This window comes from Ixodes scapularis, unplaced genomic scaffold (assembly GCF_016920785.2).
Source record: "Ixodes scapularis isolate PalLabHiFi unplaced genomic scaffold, ASM1692078v2 PGA_scaffold6__148_contigs__length_123643588, whole genome shotgun sequence".
Lineage (NCBI taxonomy): Eukaryota > Metazoa > Arthropoda > Arachnida > Ixodida > Ixodidae > Ixodes > Ixodes scapularis.
The window spans coordinates 96,502,263-96,525,962 of record NW_024609881.1 but is presented as its reverse complement, the minus strand read 5'-3'; the positions used below and the strand labels follow the sequence as shown (position 1 = coordinate 96,525,962).

General features: G+C 45.1%; 1 protein-coding gene across 3 annotated transcripts; it reads left to right on the top strand.

Annotated features, from left to right (window-relative positions):
* Positions 1-8,525: 8,525 nt before the first annotated feature.
* LOC8029218 lies at positions 8,526-23,573 on the top strand. 3 transcript variants are annotated; one of them, XM_040211542.2, is made up of 2 exons: positions 8,526-8,875; positions 20,843-23,573. In XM_040211542.2, the coding sequence occupies exons 1-2, from the start codon at positions 8,817-8,819 to the stop codon at positions 23,022-23,024; spliced, it is 2,241 nt and encodes a 746-aa protein (XP_040067476.1). In that variant the 5' UTR covers positions 8,526-8,816; the 3' UTR covers positions 23,025-23,573. The 3 variants fall into 3 exon arrangements, with proteins under 3 accessions (XP_040067476.1, XP_040357279.1, XP_040067475.1); XM_040501345.1 differs by lacking the exon at positions 8,526-8,875 and adding an exon at positions 19,513-19,576 and having other exon boundaries at positions 20,843-23,563; XM_040211541.2 differs by lacking the exon at positions 8,526-8,875 and adding an exon at positions 20,052-20,390 and having other exon boundaries at positions 20,843-23,563.
* Positions 23,574-23,700: the final 127 nt, after the last annotated feature.

Genomic DNA, 23,700 nt, shown 5'->3' with positions numbered 1-23,700 from the left:
TACGACGGTCGGAGGCGAGGGTTTTCAACGCTTTCCGATGCTACGAAAACCCTTTCCCCCCAAGGTCATTCCGGCAGTCCGCACGTCGGATCGGAAGGTTTTCGTCATACGTGTGTCTCGCGCTTTAGAGATTACGTAGCAAAGGAAACGCAATTGTGGCGTAAGGAAATAAAAATATTTTTTTGTAAAACATGAATTGGGCGGTACCTAGCGCCACCTAGCCTAGCTACGTGCGATTACTCTGCTTGACCCTGCCATCTGGTGGCACGCGATTTAACATCCTTTTACGCTACGCGGCTACGCCACAATTTCGTGTTACCGTGCTGAGCTAAGCCAAGAGGTTGCTTCGGATTTGCTTTTTTTTGAGAGCGGCTTTTGGTTTTGCGGGCGAATGTTTTTCACTCCTCCGTGATGTGCGGTTGACGCAACGGTTGACGAAGGAATTGTGGCTCGAGGAATAGCAAAGGTAGGACATAAAGTGCGCGAACTGAGTGCCGGTTGTCTCCGTTGAACATCGCAGTGCTGACGATGAGAAGACTGAGTGACTGCACGCTTTCGAAACGTAAGTTTCTTTACCTGCAGGGGTAAAGAAACTTCGGAAATAAATACAGTTCGCGGAAAGCTCGTGTTACGTTTTTATTTCCTGCTCCTCTCGCTTCGTGCAATAGATTGAGTGTTCTCGTTAAGCCTTACCGAGCTCGATTTGCTCGATTCGTGGCCGCCATAATGAGATGCAGTCGACGGAGGAACTTTTCCTCCCCTGCTTAAGGGACGAAAGTTTCTCCCTTTCTGAAGGAACATATGTGTCAAGAGCGTTCCTCCCTTTAGGGAGGACTATACTGACCCTTTTTTCTAAGAGTGTAGAATGTCCTATCTACAAATATCACTTCACCAAATAAACACAACCCGTGAAACGAGGCTTTGCCACGCGTTACCCAAACAGCGCATGAAGTCCCCAGTCTGTCCTACCCGCGACGTCACAAACGATGATGATGATAGCCAAAGAAGCGCTATCATCATCATCAGGAAAACAAGTCTGATTCCCGCGAAGCGTCTGCGCATGCACCTTGCCGACCGGAGCGCCACCAAAGCGGCGTGTCGTCAGAGGCCGAAACCAAACAAAGAACAGCCCGACACCAGTAAAGGGACACTGACAAGGTATTTATGTGCGCCAAGGTTTTTATATGTACGTGACTTATGAGGGCCCATTTCCGCCCAAAAACCGCCAATCGAAAACTGGCCGGTTTGAGTCGCGCTCACTCTCTTCTCCGTGGTCACGTGCACTTCTCTATGGTTTAGACACACACACACACCAAATATAATCAAAGTCGTAGTCATCGAAGGCACACATTCAATATTTAAAAAAAAAAATGTGATACCCATTTTTGTGGCTTTTTAAAAATTAAAAATACGTTGACTGAAAAAAAAACAAAAAAAAAAAAACGTTGCACAGAGAATCGGAAGCATATTGTGCATTCTCTGCGTAGTTTTCAACATGGCGCCGTATCGCGGGAGTCGCGGGTTGGATGGCAGAAAGAAGCGGACTAAGCGATGGTGGCCGGACTACGGGCGTGGGATATCTCTCCACATCAAAACTGTTGTTCGCGGTACCGGCGAATCTGCCTAGCTTCGAAAGGGAAATCATTTACCGATCAAAACTACTAGGATCTATTCCGTACGACATCCCCCGATTACCAAGCTGACTCGCACAAAGTAGTCGCCAAGTCGTCGCCCCTTCTCCTTGCTGAAAACAGCTTGAAAGACGCGCTAACGCCGCACAAAGTGCTTGACTTGCGTTTTTCGTGCAACGTGCGGCGTGCGTGTGTTTCCTCTGCTTCGCACGGCCCGAAAAACAAGAGAAAAAAAAAAGAAAACGTGGTAGGGTTTAGCCACGTGACTTCCGGCAACTCTCACCTCCTCTACATTTCTTCTCATATATTCTTAAAATATAATTAAAATATTTTTATATATTCCTAAAGTATACGTAACGCTATTAGAAAACATTTACTGGGTGGTCTTCTGATATCATTATAATCTACCTGGCAAAATAAAAAAAATAAAAAATGGGGGGGGGGGGGGGGGGAGGGTTGGCGGTCGTGCTTCTATTTTCTAGGGCAAACGAAGTCCGTAATGTCGCTCGTCGCTTCGAGAATAGAAAAAAAAAACGAAACCCGAACCGAATGTCCTTAATGGTGCATTGAAACTTGGTTGCGTGTTCGTGCAAACAAACCATAGGACGACAAAAAAAAAAAAAAAAAAAGTGAACAAGGAACAAACGAACACGAAAGCGAAAATAATATAGCTGGGACACAGACAACCCGAAGTCGTGCCTCAAGTTTCGTTTTTGTTTTATTCTTGATTCGTTTCGAAAACCGTGGGCAAGGTGGCGCTAGCTTCCACGCTTGCATCGTCAGCTACGCAACGACGGTTACGGCTGGATTTCGGATCGTGTGAACGTGCATCCGATCATCACACATCTCAGGTCCACCCATCACGTCTAAGTTTAGGCGTGAGCTCGGAAGGATGTATGACTTGAACCCATGCGAATTCAAAACGAAAGAAATCATTGGCCGTTTGTACCGCCGAAGCTGCGAGCAAGCGTAAAGCGCGCAGTTACGCGAGCTCGCAAGCGCCATGGTACGTTAAAATGACATCCCAAGAAGTGTGAAAACTCGCACCTCCCGGCGCCGTAAAAATTGATTAGTAAACATCGACGATCGATTGCGGGTACTCCGAGAAAGCCATTAAGACACATGCCACCCCATGTCACGTCACCCGTAAAAAAACACACAAAAGAAAACACGCACGATGTTTTGTTTGAACTCCGTGTAAACCGTGAATTACGTCACCACTCAAAACAACTTTAAAAGACATTAAAAAAACGAATAAAAAATTGTCCGAAAATTGTTTTGCAAATTTTTCAGTTCCAGCTAGGCCATACTTTGAGAAAGGGGGTGAGTATACACCTTTTTACTAGGTGAAAAAAAAATGCTGAGTCAAGTTACAGTAGGGACACGCGCGGAGGCTGATTTTGTGCGCATGGTCGTAACTCGTTACGTAGCCCAGTAGAAAAACTATAACGGCGCGCAGAATGTTTTTTTGTTGTTGTTGTTAAAAAAAATTATGAGTGCGCAGGCGAGCTGGTAGTAGCTAATCGTTTTCGTTTGACACCGTGGCGCAGAAAAGGAAAAACTTTTAGCCGAAGGAGCAAACACAGAAGGGATCGTTCCTTTTGTGTCTGTTTGTCTGTGTTTGTTGTGTTCTGTGTCTGTGTTCAGACAGAGACTGAAAGTTTTCCTTCTTCTGCACCAGACTCAGGTGTTAAACAACATAATTAGCATTTTTTTCAGACGGTTGGACCTTGTACACGGGTTCCTGCAGCACACTTAAATGAGAAAGTCAGTCAAACCCATTCTTTTATCCAAAAGAATGGGTTTGCGTCAATCATGTTGCATTTTTACAACGAAACGAAGTCAGTGGCAAACTCCACACGATTGACTCTCCTGCTCTTTCCTACCTGTTCACGTCGAACCATTTTTTTTTTTGTTCTTTTTGTTTTTCTGTTTTATCGTTCAGCGAAACACGTGTGAATAATAAGAAAAGAAACGAATTTTTGAACACGTTAATAAAACTAAAACGTTACACACTGTTGCTCGTAAGGAACCACGCGTGTGTATTTATTGTTTAGCGGGACAATAATACAAGATACAAGATCCGATGTTCATAAAATTGTCGGTCCGTTTTTTTTTTTTTTTTTTCAGATGTGGAACACATTTGCAAAAAAAACCGAACTAAAGGGGCGAAAAATTTGTAACACACACAAAAAAAAGAACATCCACACTATGTATAATTAAACAAGGCGTGGGTACCTACCATACAGACAGTACGAATATGCTTTTAATAAAACCACATCAATAATTTACCAGCAGAAAAAAAAAAAAAAGCCTTCGTTTTGCACAGAAAAGACGAACGATTTTCGCACCCAAAATGTAGACTCGCGGGCATTTCTTTCCTTCAAGCTGTAATGAATACTCCGAAACATTATTAAAACTACTAAGTGACCTGAAATGCCCTACCTGAGGCTAGCTCGGAGAACAGCAGAAAACGTGAAATGGGCGCAGGTACACAAATTGACTCGGTACTGCTCGGAACAGTGACCTCTGTGTTCTGCAACGACCTCACAGGATTCGTACTTTCTGTCGAGGGCTCATAGCTAGCATCTGCGGCCGTCAAAAGACAAAGAAGACATGGCCTGCGCTTGGGGCGGGTCGGAGGTCCACTACGTCCTGCTCAAAGCTTGTTTGTCAAATTTTGACGTAAAAGCAAACACATGAAATTTTAATCGCTTAGTTAGCTTTCAATGGATCGCGCATTGAGCTCGAACCTTGAAAATTAGCGAAACTCGGTGGGGCATGGCATCCGACATCCCGAAGCGCGCGAACGCTCAGTGATGTCCCATACCATGTCCAAGAATTCCCTTTCTTGGGTATAAAAATTCGCTTTTTGGGGTACTTTTTTCCTGCAAAATCTTGAAATATCCCCGCATATTTCCCTGCACTTGATGGCTTTATTTTCACATCAGCTGATTTCTGTAGTCATGCAGGCCACTATGCGCGCATTTTACACCAAAAGCTGCGTGACATCGCATATTTAAAGAGAAGAAAATATTATTGCCCTACCGAGAAAACCCAGTATCACTTTTCGCTAAGTGGGTTACGCAACTGGAATTTCAGGTTTTCAGAAACAATTCCAGTTAGATTTCCAGTGTTATGAGTGAAAATTTATACTGGCTTTTTGGTGAGGTGGTCAATTTATACTTTTATTAACTAAATAATAGAACATTTAGCAGTTCTTGTTAAAGTACATCTAAAAAGTACTTGGTGTAAAGTACAAAGCAAATGAGAGGTTATGTACTTCAAGCAAAGTAGTAAGTACATGCGGTGCAATTTTTCGGGGGGGGGGGGGGGGGGGGGGGGGTAATCGAGGGTGCATCAATTGTTTTCCAAAATAAAGTGGCCATGGAGTAGTCATCTCACTTTCGCTCTCGCACTTATTTGCATCGGTCTTTTAGCCGCCATTACTTCTATCAAAGAAATTACTAAATGATCGAAATCTTGAAAAACAATAGCGTGTTTTTACATAACAATACACTTCTATTTTTCTCAAATTTGGAGAATGTCTTGAAGTCGGAAGTTGTACTTTTGCTCGGAAAGTACCGGAAAAAATTACTTCAAATAATGTACAAGTACATACGCGGACAATGTACTTCAAGTTAAGTAGAAGTTTCCTAAACCTACTTTAAAATGAGTCGTTCAGACACCTTTTTCCTGCACCGCAACTTTCTTTCTCTTCTTAACACATTTGGACCACTCGACTTCTTAGTGTGTTTAGCTCCCTCTAGAACCTTTCCCGGATTCCCTCGTTAATCCTTAAAAATCCCTCCAAACGTGTTAAAATTGCCATTTCTTTTTTCACCAAACTTGAGACCGGAAATTCCCTGAAAAAGGGAAAATTCTCCGCATGGAACATCCCTGCGAACGCTTCTCCGGCCGTCCCATTCGTGCGAAGAGGGCGTAAGCGGAAAAAGAGGATGAGGCGGCGTCTCTCCGCGGGGAGACGCTCTTCGCAACACAGGCATCGAATTCGCAGTTTCAACGTTTCACTAGTTTCAGTATGGCGCAAGGGAGAAGAGTCCAAGAAAAAGTCGTGTTTCGTCGAGTTTCTGCTGCTTCTACTTACAGATTTTTTGTGTCTTTGTGGTAAAACGGTGAACAGCTGCATGCTCTGGGGAAGAAAAACAGACAAGTCGTAATGTTCAGCCCGCCGCCGCTACTCAGCGGCGGGCTAGCAGGCGCACATGCGTAAGGGTACTAACGTTTCTGTCTGGCCTTGCACGCCGCTGAGTGGGCAAACTTTCTCGTGAAAATAAAAATTAATATTATTGTTATTATTATTTAATTTGAGATATTCATCTGGACATGTGGCGGCTAGCGCTACAAGCGCGTCTTGTGTTACCACGGCTTTAGGGAGAAAAGTATGGCGGTGAGATACGACCTACTTCGCAATGATATCGCCTTTTTTTTAATATAAACTTCATGATAGTTGTAGATACTGATTCAAAAGGTAGGGTGTTAGCAAGTAAATTTCTGGTTTTGGAAAAATGTATCCCAAACAACCATTGCATCCAGTTATGCACGTTGTGATGTGCAAACAGACAATGGGATCACAATAAAAAGAACTCTGGTTTATTTATTAATTACAACTTTGTTCCAACCTGGTTTATTCGGCATTCCAAGTTCCAACCTGGTTTAATTACAGATTCCAAGCCTTGAATATCTAGATTAGAAGCGAAGTACTTTGCGACGCAGTGGTTGCGAGCAGTTTCTTTCCATACTCTACCCCATCTGTCATAGTCATGTTTATGTTGACCAGGAATGGCCGTACAAACTGCTCTGTTGCAATCCTAGAAATTTTTCTCTCATGGTCATCTCTTGCTGGGCACTCTAGAAGGGGGCACGTCTCTAAATAAGTAGTAGAATAGATAAATGGACTCTAAATACGGCAAAATCAGTACTGTTAACTTTTTATGCACTCTGTGCGTTCTAATATGTGGAATATCAATGTCAAAAAGAGCTCCTTTGACAGTTACCAGCAATGCCACAGGTGACGAGCGCGTTGGCAAACATTGGCGTTGGTTGACTGGCGCGGGAGGTGTCCGTCATTAAAGGGATACTACAACGAAATTTCGGAAACTTTGGCTGGCTTATTTTTTGGTCTATATCTGTTCAAAGGGGCAGTATCACATCAGACACACCGATATCCTGTTAACAAAGACACGAAAAGGAATTTTAAAACAAATTAAGCGGTTAGCAAAGAGCACCTTGGTTGTCGCTAACGTCTCGTTTGCAATGCCCGTCTAGGAACCTTGGCAGATAGTGACGACGTTTGTCTCGCCTCCGGCCACGACGAGAGAAGAGAGGAAGGAGGAACTCGCCTCTTCCCGAGAGTCCCTTTTGTGCATAGAGATCATACATACTAACTCTAGAGGAAAAGGTCCGCCATTTTCCCATACATTCTGGTTGCCTCAGGCGGATCATGCAGGCAGACCCTCGGGGTCCCAAACACGGTTACATCATCAGAGCAGTTTCGTGAACTTCAACAATCCACGAACTTACCGGTGGAAAGATATTCGCGTTCCTTTCGAAGCTTTCTTTTTGCATAGCGCGCAGATGTACGGCCTCGCGTTAAAGCTAAACTAAACCATATACCCGGCTTCGCCGGTGGGGCGCGGGTGGGCGCGGTTGAGGAATACGAAACTGCTCAACCACCAGATTTCGAGATTTCGACAGAAGGGAAGTTAATGCAGCGTAATGACTTTATTGCTTTTTATAAGCGTTAGAATAGCTCAGAACTTAGTTTACAACGTTAAATTATCCCTGTTTATATTGCTGAAAGTTTTCACTCTTCGCGTTTACCATGGCAACGTTGCTTTCTTTCTCTCGTGTTCTGTCGCCCTCCTTTGCGATCGTTCACTCGGGACCCCGGGTGTCGGCGCACGGGATTTGCCACTCCTCCTCACCCACCTTTACCCCCCTGCTTTTGTGTGACCTAGAAGTCGCTATTGTCCCTCTACAAGATTATAGAAGATTAACCCGTTACTCAAAATTCGTACAAAAGCAGCCGCTTCGGTGCCTGGAACGACTAGACTATCTTCTCGAACTCAGCCTCGCCGTAGCTTTGCTCGTCCCGAGACGAACTACGTCACGATTGCATTGGATGTCAGGTGGTCTCCGCTGGCTGTTCTCTGAGCGCTTGCCAGAGTGGGTCGTTTATAACGAAAAATACAGCCATGAGACTCAAAATACAAACATCCGATTCTCATTTACAAATATTGTGGATCATATAACCCTTTTTTTGAACACGACGGGTATATTTCAAATTTCGTTGAAGCATCCATGATGACTAGGAGGACGTCGCCACCTCGCGGCGGGCGACGGAGTTAGCGCAATCACACTCGTACTGCTAGGGAGTACGAGTAGGGGTGTCGCGAACTTTTGTCGAACCGGATTTTTAGGTCGAACTTTCGTGGTTCGACTGGGTCGAACCGGTTCGACGAACTTTCGAACTTTTAGCCAAATTCGACCGGTTCGACTTTGTGGACAGTGTGGCCAGACCACGATGCAAGCATGCCTAGGTTTGGAGAATTTTTTTTTATGCAAAAGGTTATTTTAATTTTATGAGCAGTTGCAATTAAAAGCAAGTCATTCTAATCACTGAATAAGCTGATAACTTAATTGTTTGTACTGTATTAACTGAAATAACCAATCAGTGTTGCCCTTAATTCATTCCTTAGCCATCACCATCCAATCCGAAGCCAACTGGCCAGGCTGCCGCGCATGCGCACACGAGTCGAACCTCAATACAAGGTTCGACGAACTTTCCACTAAAAGTTCGAAAAAGTCGAACCTGGTCGAACTCGAACCTCGGCCGGTTCGCGATACCCCTAAGTACGAGTTCGCGCACGCGCTTCGGGATCTCGGAGGCCATGGGTAGGTTCGTAGCATGCGCGACATAGAACATAGGTGGCGCAAGTTACAGTGTGTTACAAAGCCAGGATGCTGTCACTCCTGTCACTACCACAGTGGTCACTACCATCCATTTGTCCATTCAACCCGCGAGCGCGATAGCGCGCACTGTAAAATCGGTGGCGTGCGCTGGTTGTCACATTCGCTTGTTTCTTCGAATAGTTTACATACGGATTATCAAGTTGGTTCAAGCGGAATCATCACGGTCCCAGGAGTCCCGGTTCTTCCGTAATGTCAACGCGGCGTAGGAATCGTCTCCCGCCACTTCCCGAGGAGCATGCCCGCTGCTCGTGAGTTTTGCTTTGTCCAGAATTTCATCTTTTCTGACTCTCAATTCATGCATTCCGACGTCGTGTTCAACCTTTGTGCAAACATGCACGTCCACCGCCGAGTATAGATATTTTGTGAAACATCCCAACTGGCGGTAGCGAGCGGCTCCATGGGGAAAATGGTGGCCATGGCGCCAGAAACCAAAAACGGGCAAAAATGGGCCGCATTTTCCCATTCCAGTTTTCACAAAATCACTTATAACTTTTGAATAAGATATCGGTTTGGCCTGCAACTTTGGCATATGGTTCTGACCTCTAGTGCTACCTTTGTTGTAGAATGAGCATTCGGCGATGCATAGTTTATTTTTGCGCTTGTAAAACTTGTAAAAACTTTTTTGGCGGGGACACCCTGTACTTCGTTTAACTTCACCCAACTAGAGTCCACAAAGAAAGAAAACAACCTTCAATACCCTCAGGGCAATGGTGGTGGTTAAACATTTTTTATTGATAAAAGAGTGAAGCGCCGTTCACACATATGCAACTGAGTAAGATCGAGAGAGACCAGACCGGTTTTTACGCCTCTTACGACGTCTTAGGACCGGAAGCGCTGCAGCGGAGCTGGTCCTAAGACGTCGCAAGAGGCTTAAAAACCCGAGTAATGCTATATGCACTACGGAGTGCAGCTCGGCCGGAAATTGCTATATGCACTACGTTTGTCTCGTATAAAAAGAATGATCACAACGAATTTTTCAACCGGTGGCATAGCGTAGGGGTCAGCGTGCCCGCTTCGTACGCTAGTGGACGCAGCTTCGAATCGCGGTGATCCTACCTTTTTTTTTTTTTTTTTTTTCCTTTTCTTTTTTCTTGAACGTTGTTTTGACGAGGTATTTGGCGATATTTATATTTCTTTTTTGCGATGAACACTAAAAAAAACACCAAATGTTGTTGACAAAACTTCGCAGATCGGGGACAGCGGGGCTTGGGTTGCCGGCTGGACGCCGCAAAGCGGCGTGTACTGGTTAACTTTTCTAATTAGCAGCCGCATACTGTCGCCGCGAAGCGGCGTGAACGCAGGCGGGGGGCTGGGTTAACGAGCTCCCCAGTGATACACGCGCAGTTCGAAAAAGGGTGGCCCGAGCGGCATGAGCTCTCAGCGTAGTGCATATAGCAATTTCCGTCCAAAGTGCACTACGTAGTGCATATAGCATCGCTCTAAAAACCCGCCTGGTCTCTCTCGGTCTTACTCGGTTGCATATGTGTGAATGGCGCTTTATGTCGAGGCTTCTTGATATCAAGTTTAGTGTGACACGTCGCACCATCTAGCCCAAAATATTTGCAACACTGGGAAGGCCCTTTTGCCAGCCTGCTTGCTCGTGGGGCTGTTCACGCATCAATTTGAAAATGTTGATTCGTGCGTTTTTGGTCTTTTATTCTTAACATTGCTCTCGCATGTCGCAGGAGACCAAACATCAAAGCTCTGTTGCCTACCGGACTGTCGCAACCCCAACAGCTTAGAAGGCGTGAAGCTCCGCAGGTGCCTGTCGAGGCCGTGGAAAATACAACGCCATCGGAGATAAAAAAATGCCGTAAAACATGTAAAATCAGCATTCCGTTCATTTTGGCTAACTTGAGATGGATCAGTCCTTTGACACTGTCACTGCTCCCTGCACCGCGGACACATCTTGATTGAACGACGTTTTATGGAAATTTGATTGTAGTTATCGAAAACTGCTGTGAGAATTTTTTTAGATTCGCCGGTTGCAGAGCAGACTGTCGTTTGCGCCTTTAGCGTGATCGCGTGGCTGTCCAAGATGGTTGCTCTATTTCGACCCATGTCTATGCGGCTCTAACTTCGTCCTCGCTGCAAAAAATAGTCTACTCAAGCAATAAAAAAATTTACTTACCCCACGACTCGAGAAAAGGTTATCCATGCGGCATTTATTTGCATTCTATGTAAAAGTGAACAGCATATTTTATCGACGAGATCGAGCATGAGCTTGCGACAAGCAACTGCGACACCGTCCAAACTACAGACAGCTTGCACGAAAAACACATTCCTCGGACACCATAATCGTCTTCAACATGACCTCAAGGGGACTGGAAACAAGCTGATCATCAAAATGAGGTCAGCTGTTCATGCGGGAAGAGTTCACTTGGAAAAAGGGGTGGGTGAGGTTGAGAGGAAGGGGGGTGGGTGGGGCGTTTTTAGATCCACAGAGTGGTGAGTTGGGCTAATTGGTGTTGCATATTAAAAGGGTAAAAACAGCACAAAAAGGCACGGACAGGGGAGATGTACGCACACGGAGCGCTGACTTTCAACTGTTTAATTTAACTGTTTAAATTAAGCAGTTGAAAGTCAGTGCTCTGTCTGTGTACATCTTCCCTGTCTGTGTCTTTTTGCACTGTTTTTACCTTTTTAGACCCACTTTTGTAGAGGAGAGAAGCTCGGGAAGTCTTCACTTTTGTAATTTTAAGGCGCTCACAAGCAATGTAGAAAAAAATAAAAGGGAAACTTCCCTTGTTTATTTGCTTTCACTTATATTTGGCTGTAATGTCAGGACATTCAATTTTGTTCTGCTAGTTCACATTTTGGGTTGTCTCTACCCAGAGCCGTGTATAGAGTGAGTTTGGTCAATGGGAGGCGTGGGCAGAGCCAGGTCGTCCACCAGACGCAGAAAGGGGGCTTGACATGCTCTCTTTTCCAACCAGAAGTCGAAAAGAATCCCCTAGCGGTGGTAGCGAGAAACAGTTTTAATCATAGGTATATGGTTTTAATAACCGCGTAAGAGTTAAATGTAGTAACCCTTCTTGGTTGAAAAATGGTGCATGTGACGTTTCGATTATGATCATGCAGAAAGATGTAAAAAACGAATGTGCTGCTCGAACTCTGTTTTGCTTGGACAGAGTGTGACCGCTCGAACGACTGATTCCGGGCCCTCGGCGCCTGGCATACGGATTATGTAGATTGTTCCGCTAGTCACACTCTTCCAACATGATTTTAGATGACCGTGATTGAAACATCATGTGCACCATATTTTCAGTCACCGAGAGTTACTCCGACGCACTTATTAATTTCGTTTCTCGTGACCACCGCCAGAGTATAATTTCCGGCTTCTTGTTCGCCACATTCGAATTTGTGAAGACGCCCTGAAACACGCCCCGTACGCTTTCGGCCAATGGCGCCTCTTCGTTTGTCTTTTACAGTCAAACCTCGATGTAATCAAGTTGGTAAAATTCGGAATTTACTTTGTTACATTGAAACTTCGTTACATAGAAATTTTGACAAACGGAACTTCGTTACATAGAGATAAAAAAATATATGGCATTTATACGCTTGCGGTTAGAAAAAGTTATGTACTTCATTACATCGAGGGTTTCGCTACATAGAAGTTTGTTACATCGAGGTTTGACTGTATATACTCCCCAATGAATGGCCAAATTCTATGTATATACGGCTCTGTCTATTTATCGAGGAAGGCACCTCCTAAACCTCCCTAATGCTAGAACAACACAACCGAATACGCATGCTCATTACTATATTTAATGTTTGATACCTTTTTAAAACAGTCAATGTTTGATACATTTTTAAAACAGTCGGTAGTATAGCGTGCGACAACCCAACGCTCGGAGTTGGTAATAACATAATCTCGCGAGGGTACGCCGGCTGTGCTGCCGATTTTAGCCGTCCCAGTGTTGCGTCATTTGGCCACGGTGGCGCTGATGATCAACCGACGGTGGCGCTTTCTGGAGCCCTGCCCAGTGCTTATGAGGGCGCGGTACCTCTCTTTATTCGTCCGTTTTAGCCACCAGATGGCGCGCGGCTCGAAACGTGGTTGAACGCGCAACTTCTAGATGGCGCCAGTATCGAGGTGTGAAAAGGCCCGCGTTATCCGCTGCGTGAAATAGATCCCGAAATGTGCCGTGTTCTCCCGGCGGAGGAAGTTTCTCCCTCCCTCGCGCGTGCTTGGTATGTACGCGCGGTGGCCGAGTCCGGCCTCTGCGCTGTGTGATGCAGTGGGTGGCGCTCGTTTCTGTTCGGAGGTAGGAATAAAAATGCCGGTCCCCTTTTTTACGACGCTCGTTTCTATAGCTTTTTTTTTTTTATCTCAAGTGATTTACAGTACCGCCTGTTCGAAATCGTCCTTTGCAGTGAGCGATTGAGAGTCAGGTTAGCATTTTATTTGGGTCAGCACTACACGTTCAATGGAGACCTCGGGCGGCGATGTAAATATGCATTGCTCCCCAAAGTGTGTCCAAGGTGCGCAATGACAATTGGAAAGGTTATTGAAGGCGCGCGACCGTCGGTTGGTAAAGTATGTGCGTTAGATTCACTTATTCAGTCTAATCATTTTTGCCAACGCCTTTTATCTGTTTCGACAAATGACATGGTCGAGTCTATTGATAATCTTAGCTAGATTGGACGTACGGAGTGTCCGGGCTTTAAATAAATTTGCTTCGTTTATGTGAATGAATAACTGTTTTCTCTTTTCCGTGCTTGGTGCTATGCAAAAATTGCTGAGATGTTATGGTAGCTCAGTGTGGCGGCGTTTTGCACGCTGACTCGCTATTGCATTCGCTGTGCACAATATGTGTTCAGATGGAATGTGCCAAATCGTATTTCCGATCGATATGATAGATTTACTTTGCTACAGTGTTAATTATATTTCCTGATTTAAACTGCTTCGTCCCTGATCTGAGCCTAAGTTCAAATTCGAAGGGCAGACAGACTTAGCGTCGTAACAGCCGTAATGCGCAGAAAGAAATTAGTACCATGAAAGAAAAACAAAAGGATACGAGGTGGCTCAGTGTTATAGAAGTAATGAGTGTGCAAAGGATGCCATGGTACGTGTTTTTTTTTTTTTTTCTGTTTTTGTTTTTGTTTTTGCTTTTTTTTAACTCTCCGCATCGCTGGGAAACGCTCAAGGTACCAGCAGAGACAGCGAGCTGGCGTGAAATTTCCATCAAGCGGAAAACGAGTGTCATTTTTATTTCATCATGCGCTTTCATTTTGATATGGCTCAAAATGAGCGCGAAATAGTAACAGGTAAGGCAACAAAATTTAGATGTTAGGTCTGGAGCACCGCCATACTCAGCCGTGTTGGGGGCATCTCTCGCGAGTCAATACGGCAAAGGTATTGCGCGTCGAACTGTACGTGAGAGTTATCCATTTCAGCGAAACCTTGATTTCGCAAAACTATTGTGGCTCGAGTCTTGGCTTCCAGTACTTGGAAGCCACGAGCGAGAAATAAATGACAGTTCATTTTGAAGGCCAATCGCGACGTGGAAACCCATAAAAGAGAGTTCCAATAAGACGAGAGCTTCCCCTTCTCTTCAAGTGCGTGGGTTACGCTCTCAATCCTGCACCTGTGGTAACACTGCAGGCTCCTAAAATCGCTTTGAAAACGTTCCTGATCGCAACAACTTTTTTTTTTTTGTCGAGGCGCTATTTTATTTTTTTTATTTTTGTCTACCTTGATACCCCATCAGTGCAAAAACTACCATAAACTAAAAAAAAAAAAAAAAAAGATAGTGGGCATACAACGACAACGCACCCACTGGGACCCGAGTCAAGGCAAGAACAACTAACTACTAAAAGGGGAAAAAAATCATGTTCGCATACACAGACAGAACGCCTCCATCGAAAGAAATGAATCATGCGCTTGTTCTGCCAGTCTCGTTGTGCGTCTGTCAAAAGCCACAAAGGAGGAAGACAATCAGCGCCTACACCACTCCCCTCCCCTCCCCTCCCCCCCCCCCCCCACCACCACCACCCCTAAAAAGAAGAAAAGAAAGGTTTCTTGGGCGCGCGCGCGGTCGCCCAAGCGATGACCTTGGAAGGGTATGCGATTGTAGCACGTTTGTCCCCCGGTTGTGCCCCTGTCTCAAATGCCACGGTCCGTTTCTCCCAAGTGCCCGTCTTATCTTCCAGAGTATCAACTCCGCAGTGATTCTGAATCATTCCGATGCTTTCCAACGTTGCAAAACTGTTAGACAAATATTTGCAGAGAAGTATACACTGTTCGCAGAACTATCTACGGCGCTAAAATTCAAAAGCGCCGTGTTGGATTCGGGAACTCGTGTAGGTTTAGCTCATTGTTGGAACATTCTTATTCGCTCGATGAACTCCACAAAACGTGTAAATATTAGAATGAACTTTCCAGAGAACGATAGTTGTTGTCGGGGTTCCAGGCGACCGGACACGTCGCAATTATTGGCTGATTAAAAATTTTATTTCATAATCACAATCGTATCATCAAGGGCACGCCATTTCCTCATCACTTCTACGAAAAGAGTTGCTGTATTCGTAGCACACACAGACGGAAACGGTTGAGACTGTGCCCAAGTAATATCTTCTTTTGGCAGGTACTGCGCAGCGAATACACACAATGCCTCTAACATAAACATGCTGCTCCACATGTCTATTCACAAGATGCAATACATCGTTCTCCCAACTTTGTTGAAATGGGCATGAAAGCGCGTAACCGTCACTTTTTTGAAGTTCTACTTAGAGGAAGTGTTTACCGTAAAAAGTCGTTAATTATTTATTTTTTTCCGTTCCACTACAAAGCTCGATTCACTTAAATTTTTGTTTTTATATCGTCTCTACAGCTCTTTTACGTCGGTACTTTCGTGTTAGAGAACATCACATAATGTGCGAAAAAAAAACAAAACGGTAGGATCGATGCTGCATAGCCTTTTTTTGTGGACATCAAGCAAAAAAAAAAAGATAGTAGTTGTCTTCACTTCGCACTGCATGTTTTAGCACGGAAGTTCCTATTTGGTTATGATGTCTTTATTTTCTTAAAAATTGTATATAGTAATTTAAATTACCGAATTACAGAAGCGTCGAAATTGTATAATTGCTTTTCGTTGGGACGCCATGACGACAGCGACACTCGTGTTCCCTCGTGGTTTTCGCCAGCATTTCTACGATGAATTGCCAGGATCGCGAGATGCAACAGCTTGACACTCCGTCTTCTGTGACGTCATTTGTTGCACTTCGGGACCACTTTTGATGTATGGCCCATAAGATGCTAAACACACCAGTCGGAGATGCGCTGCAGGCGCCATAGTACTGCTCCTAAAAGTAGCTGTCACGTGCTTTGCTCCGCGACTGTGATTCCCTCACAGCAGCTCTGACTGAGGGTTGCCAGATTACGGTGAAACGGAGTATAGACAAAACAGACCGGAAACGAGCTGCCAGTACACGTTAGTCAAACTTCCAACAAAAAGGATTAGTTTCTTCCCAAGCTGGACGACATTTACCGGGCATCTTCAGAGCTGCCAAGCTCAAAATCACGCGTACTCATAAAAATTTTTTTTTCTCGCGTGTTTGTGATTTTTATGATGTCTTGCAAGTAAGAAAAAAATATATATGGTGAAGTCACTCCGAGGGGGTACCAATAACTGCGAGCCACGAACATGAAGGATTCGCTAACATCCGTCAGGAGTGTGAACGGTAAATCGTCACGCAAACATATTCTCACAAGCTGCAAATATTTATTTGGCATAGCAAGTAGAATATACTAACGACATGTGATTATTGTATACAAGATACCATTTCTCGGTTCTTCAAAACCATTTCCCTAGTCTGAACGGTCGCGCTACGGGCCGCGGCTAGCCGTGCCCTCGATAGACTACGGAGCTGCGTTGTGTCGTCTGCTACTGTACCGCCAACAGGAGAGCGATAGCTCTGTGTGCTCCACAGATGCGTGTTGCGGTATAACTCTGTACGTCTGTCCTAGAGGAAGACAAAAAGATAGGCTCTGTGACCCCCTCCTAAGCTAACAAAAACAAACAGAAGTATACTCGTTTGGACTGAAAGGTTTACAAAATAGTGACCAGACATTGGAAAAGCATATGTCACAGAACTTGGTTTATGAAATGGCATCATTGTTTCGAGCAAGAAATCACCTGCTCACCACTGGGACGATGAAATCGTCACTATTTATTGTGTCAGGTATATTTGCGCTCATGAAGAAAAATCTGAACACATCCTTCTCCCAAAGTCCTATGTCGAATAATAAACACTTTTTTAAACATCTATGCACAAATAACTCATTTTTTTCTACACTTGTATATACACGTTAATTAAACGACGTCAAACCACATTTTTGATTAGATCTTGATGTCTACACCAACTACATTCATATTTTTTAGGGCTTTATTGAACGATAACTTCGACTATAGTTAATGGAACACGATGGCTCGATCTCAACAAAAACCTCAACGTGCGAAGCTTCCACAGACGGTCGCTTGCGAGTATTCTCAATGCGAGACTTCAGAAGCTTTCGCTCGCCATAGGGAGCTTGCTTTCGACTACAGCACTGCACGGGCCCGGAAAGCGCGCTGCTGTGGGGAGCGCACTGCTGTGGGGAGAGGTTGACTTACAAGATGACGTGTTACGTCGTCACGTAAGATGGCGTCATTTCGTGCAGCGTGATCACGTAAGATGACGTCATTTTGTGTAACGAGATCATGTAAGATGACGTGTTTGTGTCACGTGATCACGTAAGATGACGTCAGTTCGTATGAACTGACGTCATCTTACGACAACGCCAACAACATTAGTGCCGTCCGGAACCATTGACCTTAGAAACGCGCCTCTTCGCTTGAAGAGCTGATATGCGTTGATTGTTTTTTGTTTCTTTTGCCTACTACAGACCATTCAAAAACTCGCCTTCTGGGTGCCACCAACTTCGTCTACTGGGCTGTGAAGCGCGTTCGAGCGTGCGCAATACCTCTCTAGGCCGAAAGATTGTACACTGAGTATGCGTTCACAGCTCAATGACTTAGGCATTTTTCGTCAAGATAGATGCTCCCACGAGAAGAGCGTAATGGATATGTGAATAGAATTGGAAATTTGAAATGTTCTTGTCCAATCGCATTTTTCTTTGGTTATCAACGCTTTTTAGCGTCATCACAAGACGTTCAACCCATAATACACTGGTGATTAAAAAATAAGCACCGAAAAACATGCACCGATTTTCGCTCAAAAATAAACACCGGAAAAAACATATTGTAATCATTACCCATGTCACCTTTTTGGGTGATATGTGAATTTCCAGAAGAACAGCGAGTTATCACCCTCCCTTAGGAATACCCTGACTACAGAGCAGGCGACCCGTTTTTCCCCGCGTTAGATTGCGGTGACCACGAACTGTACGGAGGTCACAGGACGTCCGTGAAAAATAAAAAGGTGGCAAACAACGATCTACTCTGTGCACGCTTCATCCCCGATTTCCACGACCCCAAGTCCGAAGGACGTTTGTGTGAAGGATAACAATAAAATAAAACTTTGCGTCAAAAAAAAAAAAAAAGCCCGTTTTTAAAAGAAAGAAAAAAAGTAGAAACAAGCACAACGCGTTGACGTACCGCGAGGTTGTGGAACACCTCGCGGTCCGCTTGCCACAGGACGGTTGTCTTCGACCCATAGCTCCAAGGTGAATTTGCCACTTGCGAAAACACGGAGACCTACCCAGCGAGAACCAGGAAAGCAAGACACGCACACTGACGCCTCGGCGTGCAGAATGAAACAGGATACGGGCGCGGAATACGGCCGCGGAAGAACACCTCGCACAGTGCCGATCCGGCCGATCTCCGAACGGGCGATTTCGCATTTCGTGGACAGCGAGCGCCACCGCACGGGAGAGAGAGGTACCTTAAAAACGACGAAAACAAGCACCGACACCTTGGTTCTTTATATTTGCTGTAGTTACGGAACAAATCGACTTGCATGAATAATTTGAATATTATTCGATTCCGTAATAAATTTAGAAGACATTAAGCGCAATACTTCTTATGTTTGAATTTAGATAATTTTGTAAATTCGCTCCGAACGCAAGAGTGCCGAATTAGCCGATTTTGACCATTTTCATGATTTTTTTTAAAGAATATAATTAAATTTATGATGAAACATTTGTTGCTCTTAGTGTCTCGATAATGACTCAATGTCTTTAAAGCCGAAATTTTCAAGAAGATCCGCGCAGCCGTTATTATGTGAGAATTTTTTTAATTTGGTGAAAAACCTCATGTATTCTCTATGGGGCTCTGAGGTGCAATTTCTCTTAAGGGGCAATTTCCAAAGGGCACAATGAGGCCAAACTTTCGGGGACATAAACTGAAGGTTCATGTCCTCAAAGGCTAACCAGCACCTACAGAGAATGCAGATCTCGATTACAAAGGTACCTTAGAAGAACTAGGCTGACAGTCAAACCAGAACCAAAATCTGTAAACACACAAAAAAAAGATTTAGTCTGACGAATGTTTACACAAACTGTTTTCTGTGAACAGACCCGTCGAACACCATGTGCATATGGCTCCACGACCAGCTTTTTTATGCAATATCAAGGCACACAATCCTCCTGTTTAAAGTACCTGCTGCACACAACTGTAGATGGGGATTTATTGTTCGCAACAAGGCTCTTCCTTGGTATCCTCTTTTTCCACGGAGGGCCTGGCAATTCATCGCTGGGCAGCTGGTTGAAAGACACGACACGTGTCTTCCCCGATGTCGACTTGCAATTCAAGACACACAAGTGAACCAGAAACAGAGCCCGTTGGGCAACGGTGTGAAACAGCGAGAAATTTGGGTAGCAGTGCCCCCACGTAGAATGATGCACATTCTTTTTCCCGCGACAAAAACAAGCCGTAAGAAAAAGAAGCACACAGATCCAGTTTGGTTGTGGAAGGGCAGCCCAACATGCCAATCACTTAATCAAGGTCAGTGGATGTGCTGCCTAGGGCCCCTGATACTTCTTTATAGCCTGTCCACTTGGTGGCGCTCACTACGCCATGAGCCCGCCCTATGGACAGAAGCAGTGGAACTGGTTGAACGTTGAATGTACATTGCCTGCGGCAGAATGTGATTATATTGTGGTCTTTATGGCATATCTAAAGTTTGTGCGAAAGTCTGCAAAAAAAGAGTCGTTCGCAAACTACCATTCTCTGTCGCTCGGGAAGGCGTTGCCACTGGTGGCGCTAGAAACTGCATTCGGCTAAAGCCCCTTTATGTTTCAAAAGTAGCGCAACGTGCGTCAATGCACAAGGCACGTGCAACGTGCAGCCCTTGGGAAGGTCATGGCGGCATTGAGCTAGATTTCAGATGCCATGCTCTCCCCAGAAGTGGCGTGCGGCTTTGTGTCTCTAGCATTTCCACAACAATGACTGGCACCACTTTTCCCAGGATAGAGGGGCTTTACATTCAGCTACACCTGCTCGCTTGCAGACGACAGAGAAGAACAATTTCCGAACGCTGCTTTTCCGTGGAGCTTGACCAATTGCTGGGTCTAATAATCTTGGAACATGTCTCCGCCCGTTGGAACACATTTGTATAGTGCTTTTGCATCAGTTTTCCTTGCTTTTTATGCCTCATACTACCGATAGTAAAGCAGGAACCGTGAAAAGGACAAAATACACTCAAAGATAGGTGCTGACAACTTTGTTAGTGTGGGCCCATGCCCTCCAAAACTGGCAACAGGGGAAAGAAATGGTTAGTGGAGAGTGTGTACGCATGCACAGAGGCTTACTGGAAAAGGTACAATCCCAGTTTGGACGCTTTTCAGTATCAAGTTGCGTGGGCGTGGCACGAGCCAGCAGGAACATTTTTTCGAGTTACGAGGCCACGTCGCAATAACTCTATTGAGCTCACAAAGCATTCCTTTCGTGCCTGTTGCATACCTGCCAAGTTTCCCGTATTACCTAGGAAACTCCCAAATTTTGATCAGCTTATATGGTTCTACGATGGACAGAAAATTCTCCCTATAAACACAAATTATACCCCTCCTCCCTCCCGCACTTCAAAAGTTTTTGCCGTCGCAAGAGACTGCTGCATTGACAGCGAAGCCCAGCTGCATCTTTCTAGCATGAGCGCTGCAATATAAGTGTAATGCAGTTGTCTTCATGCAAATTTGTTGTAAATATTTCTTTTGAAAACGCCGCTACCTCCTCTGCTTTGAAACTAATTTCCTCGTGTATCTCTCTTCTCAGCCCGGCTAACACGGCAGCCAAGAACTGGGCAAGACTTCTCGAGCATGCAACCCACCTCGATCATCTGTTTCCAGGAATCCCAAGAGCAGAAGAGATTTACTCGGAGCTCAAGGTCATCAGCGTCACGTTCAGGGACGACTTCTTTGCAGTCTGCATGGAGACAAGCACGCAGCCCTGTCATCTAGTAGACAGGTTCGACTTTTGGAATCTGTTCTTGGGAGAGATCAACATGGAGCTCTCGGAAGAGGAACCAGGAAGAATTGGCCTACATTATGCGCCTGTGCAAAAAAACACCCAAGGGAAAAGGGTGCCCTATTTCTTGCTGCACTGGCTTCTCAAGCACCACTGTTGCATAAAGACCCTCAATATTTACGAGTCGTCTCTTGAGTACCTGCAACTTGTTTGTGATGCTCTGCACCTCAGCTGTGGTCTGGAAGAATTGGTGTTGGGATACAGTCTAGACGAGCAAGCACTTGGAATTGTGTTGTCTGAAGTTGGTACTATGCCGAGAACTCTCGTAAGGCTAAAAGTGTTTGCCTACAAGGTTCCAGCGTATGCACTGTACTCACTGGGAACAGCCCTCCAGAGAGTGTTGGGACTGGCTTCAATAGATTTGTCTTGCATGTCTATGGATGCTTGTGATGCTAACTTGCTGCTAAGTGACATGTCAGCTTGCCCCAGCCTTGCAGAACTTTCTATTAAGGACTACTTCCTTTTTCCTAGAGGAGGTGCAGCCCTGGCAGAGTTTGTTGCAGGAAGCACTGCTTTGAGGAAGCTCTGTTTGTCGGGAGCTATGTACTTCGAGATGAAGCGACTCGAGAGGTTTTTCAAGGGACTAGCCTCCAATCGCAGCCTCGAAGAACTGCATCTGTGCAGCTTTAATCTGGAGAAGCCTGCAATGGACTTGCTCGTTGAAGCAGTGGTGCACATTAGCACCCTGAAGATCCTGGATATTGACTGTTTTGATGAAGAAGTAGATGGCGATGGCCTTGCCGAGTTGGTGGCACGCAACACTGGCCTTCGTGAGCTTGTATTTGGTGGCTGTGAAGCTAAGTGTGTTGCCACATTTTCTAGGGCCATTCGTAAGAATACCCAACTGCAGAAGCTGCAGCTCACCTTGTATGACATGGAGATGCAAAACTACAGAGAATTGCTGACAGCTCTTTCATGTAACCAATCGCTTCAGAAGCTTGTCTTGGACAACGTCCTCAAAAATGTTGTGGTAGACCTCTGCCAACTGGTTTCGGAGACGAGGACTGAGGGCAGAGTTAAGTTTCCGGTTGGCTTTGAAGATGCCCTGGAGTTTACCTGCACCATAAAGAAGTGCTCCAGGCTAACGCAATTGGCATACCAACCTAAGCCTGACAGCCTTCCCTTGCCTCGTGATGCTTTCAGCGGGCTCATCGACTGCCATCAACTGAAGTCGCTAACCATTTCCGAGTGCCACAAACCAATTGAAAGTGAGTGCTTTAATGACCTAGCTCGCTTTTTGTCATGGACCACAACACTAAAAAAAGCATATCTTAGCTTTCGTACAACAGCAGAATCCACCAAAGCCCTCTTGGACGCAATCCTACAGAACCGGAGCCTCTCGAAGTTGCTCATCCGCAACTGGACTGTTGAATCAAGTGATCTACAATTGCTCTGTGACATCATACGGACTAAGAAGAATTTGAGCGAACTGCGTTTGCAACTGCTGAACTGCAAGGAACGCATGGCAGTCTTCTTGCTGGCGGAGCATTTATGGAGCAACCTAAACTTGCTCAAGGTGACGGTTAATGTGGACCCCCTCTATGACAACCTCTCAGTTCAGCTGCGGATACGCACAGCCACCCAGCGTAACTTGTCGATGCTGCGCTGTGCAGTGCAGTTTGTGATGGGGTCCCATGGCAGACGGTATGCAGACGCGTTTGAGAAGGTCTTCAACCTGCCATCCCTGGTAGAAACTGTTCAGGAGTCTGCAAACGAACCAGAAGAAGAGGCTAAGGAGATGGTGAGGAGTAGCAAGCGCTACCTCGACCGCAAGTTCTTGACTGTCGTCGGTGTTGTCAGGGATGCTGTGGTGTGTGAGCCCAATGGCCAGGTGCAGCTGGATGGCATCGGCTTGGACAACTGGCTTCGGATTCGGCAATACCTCAGGGTAGCAGACATCACGCCAGAGCCTGTCGTAGGGCTCCATTAACCAAGTTCTCTGTGGAAGGGAAGTTGCCCCAATTGACTGTCTAGCCTCTGGTGCATAAAGAACATGGCCCCTTAGCTTCAGCCGAGCATGCAGGATGCGACCACATGATGTGACGTCAATTGTCCCTCGTGTCGCCATGCAGAAGAAGAATGCACACCAAAGTTAGTAGACTAGAAAGTCTGTCGAGTATTTTTAACATTCTGTATTTCAAGTTCTGTATTTTGATAAACATTTTAGTGGAGGGTAGGAGCAGCATTTTATTGTTTAGACAAAGAGGTTAAAAGTGGCTCTCACTCAGAAAATACTACATATTTTCTTAAGGTAAAATAAAGGCCTTGGAATGGCCTGCAGAAATGATTTACACTACCAGAAGCAGGTATTCTTCATCCAATGTAGATGATTTTTTTCCAGTTGCTTTGACTGGAGTCGTGTGGCCGCTGAAAGTGTTTCGCAGAACAGGGGCAAACCTACCCCCTACAATAGTGCCTTCCAGTGATGCAGATTTCTATGTGAATAATAAAACAAGCTCGGAAGAGAAAAAAAAATATATATATATTTTTTTCATTTATTTTGATGACGATGGAGAAGATTCATGTGCACAGTTTTGTACAAAAGACAGTCCTGATGAAAAGCCAGAAAAAATTCGAGCCCACTGCCAACAATGCTGTGAGCCATT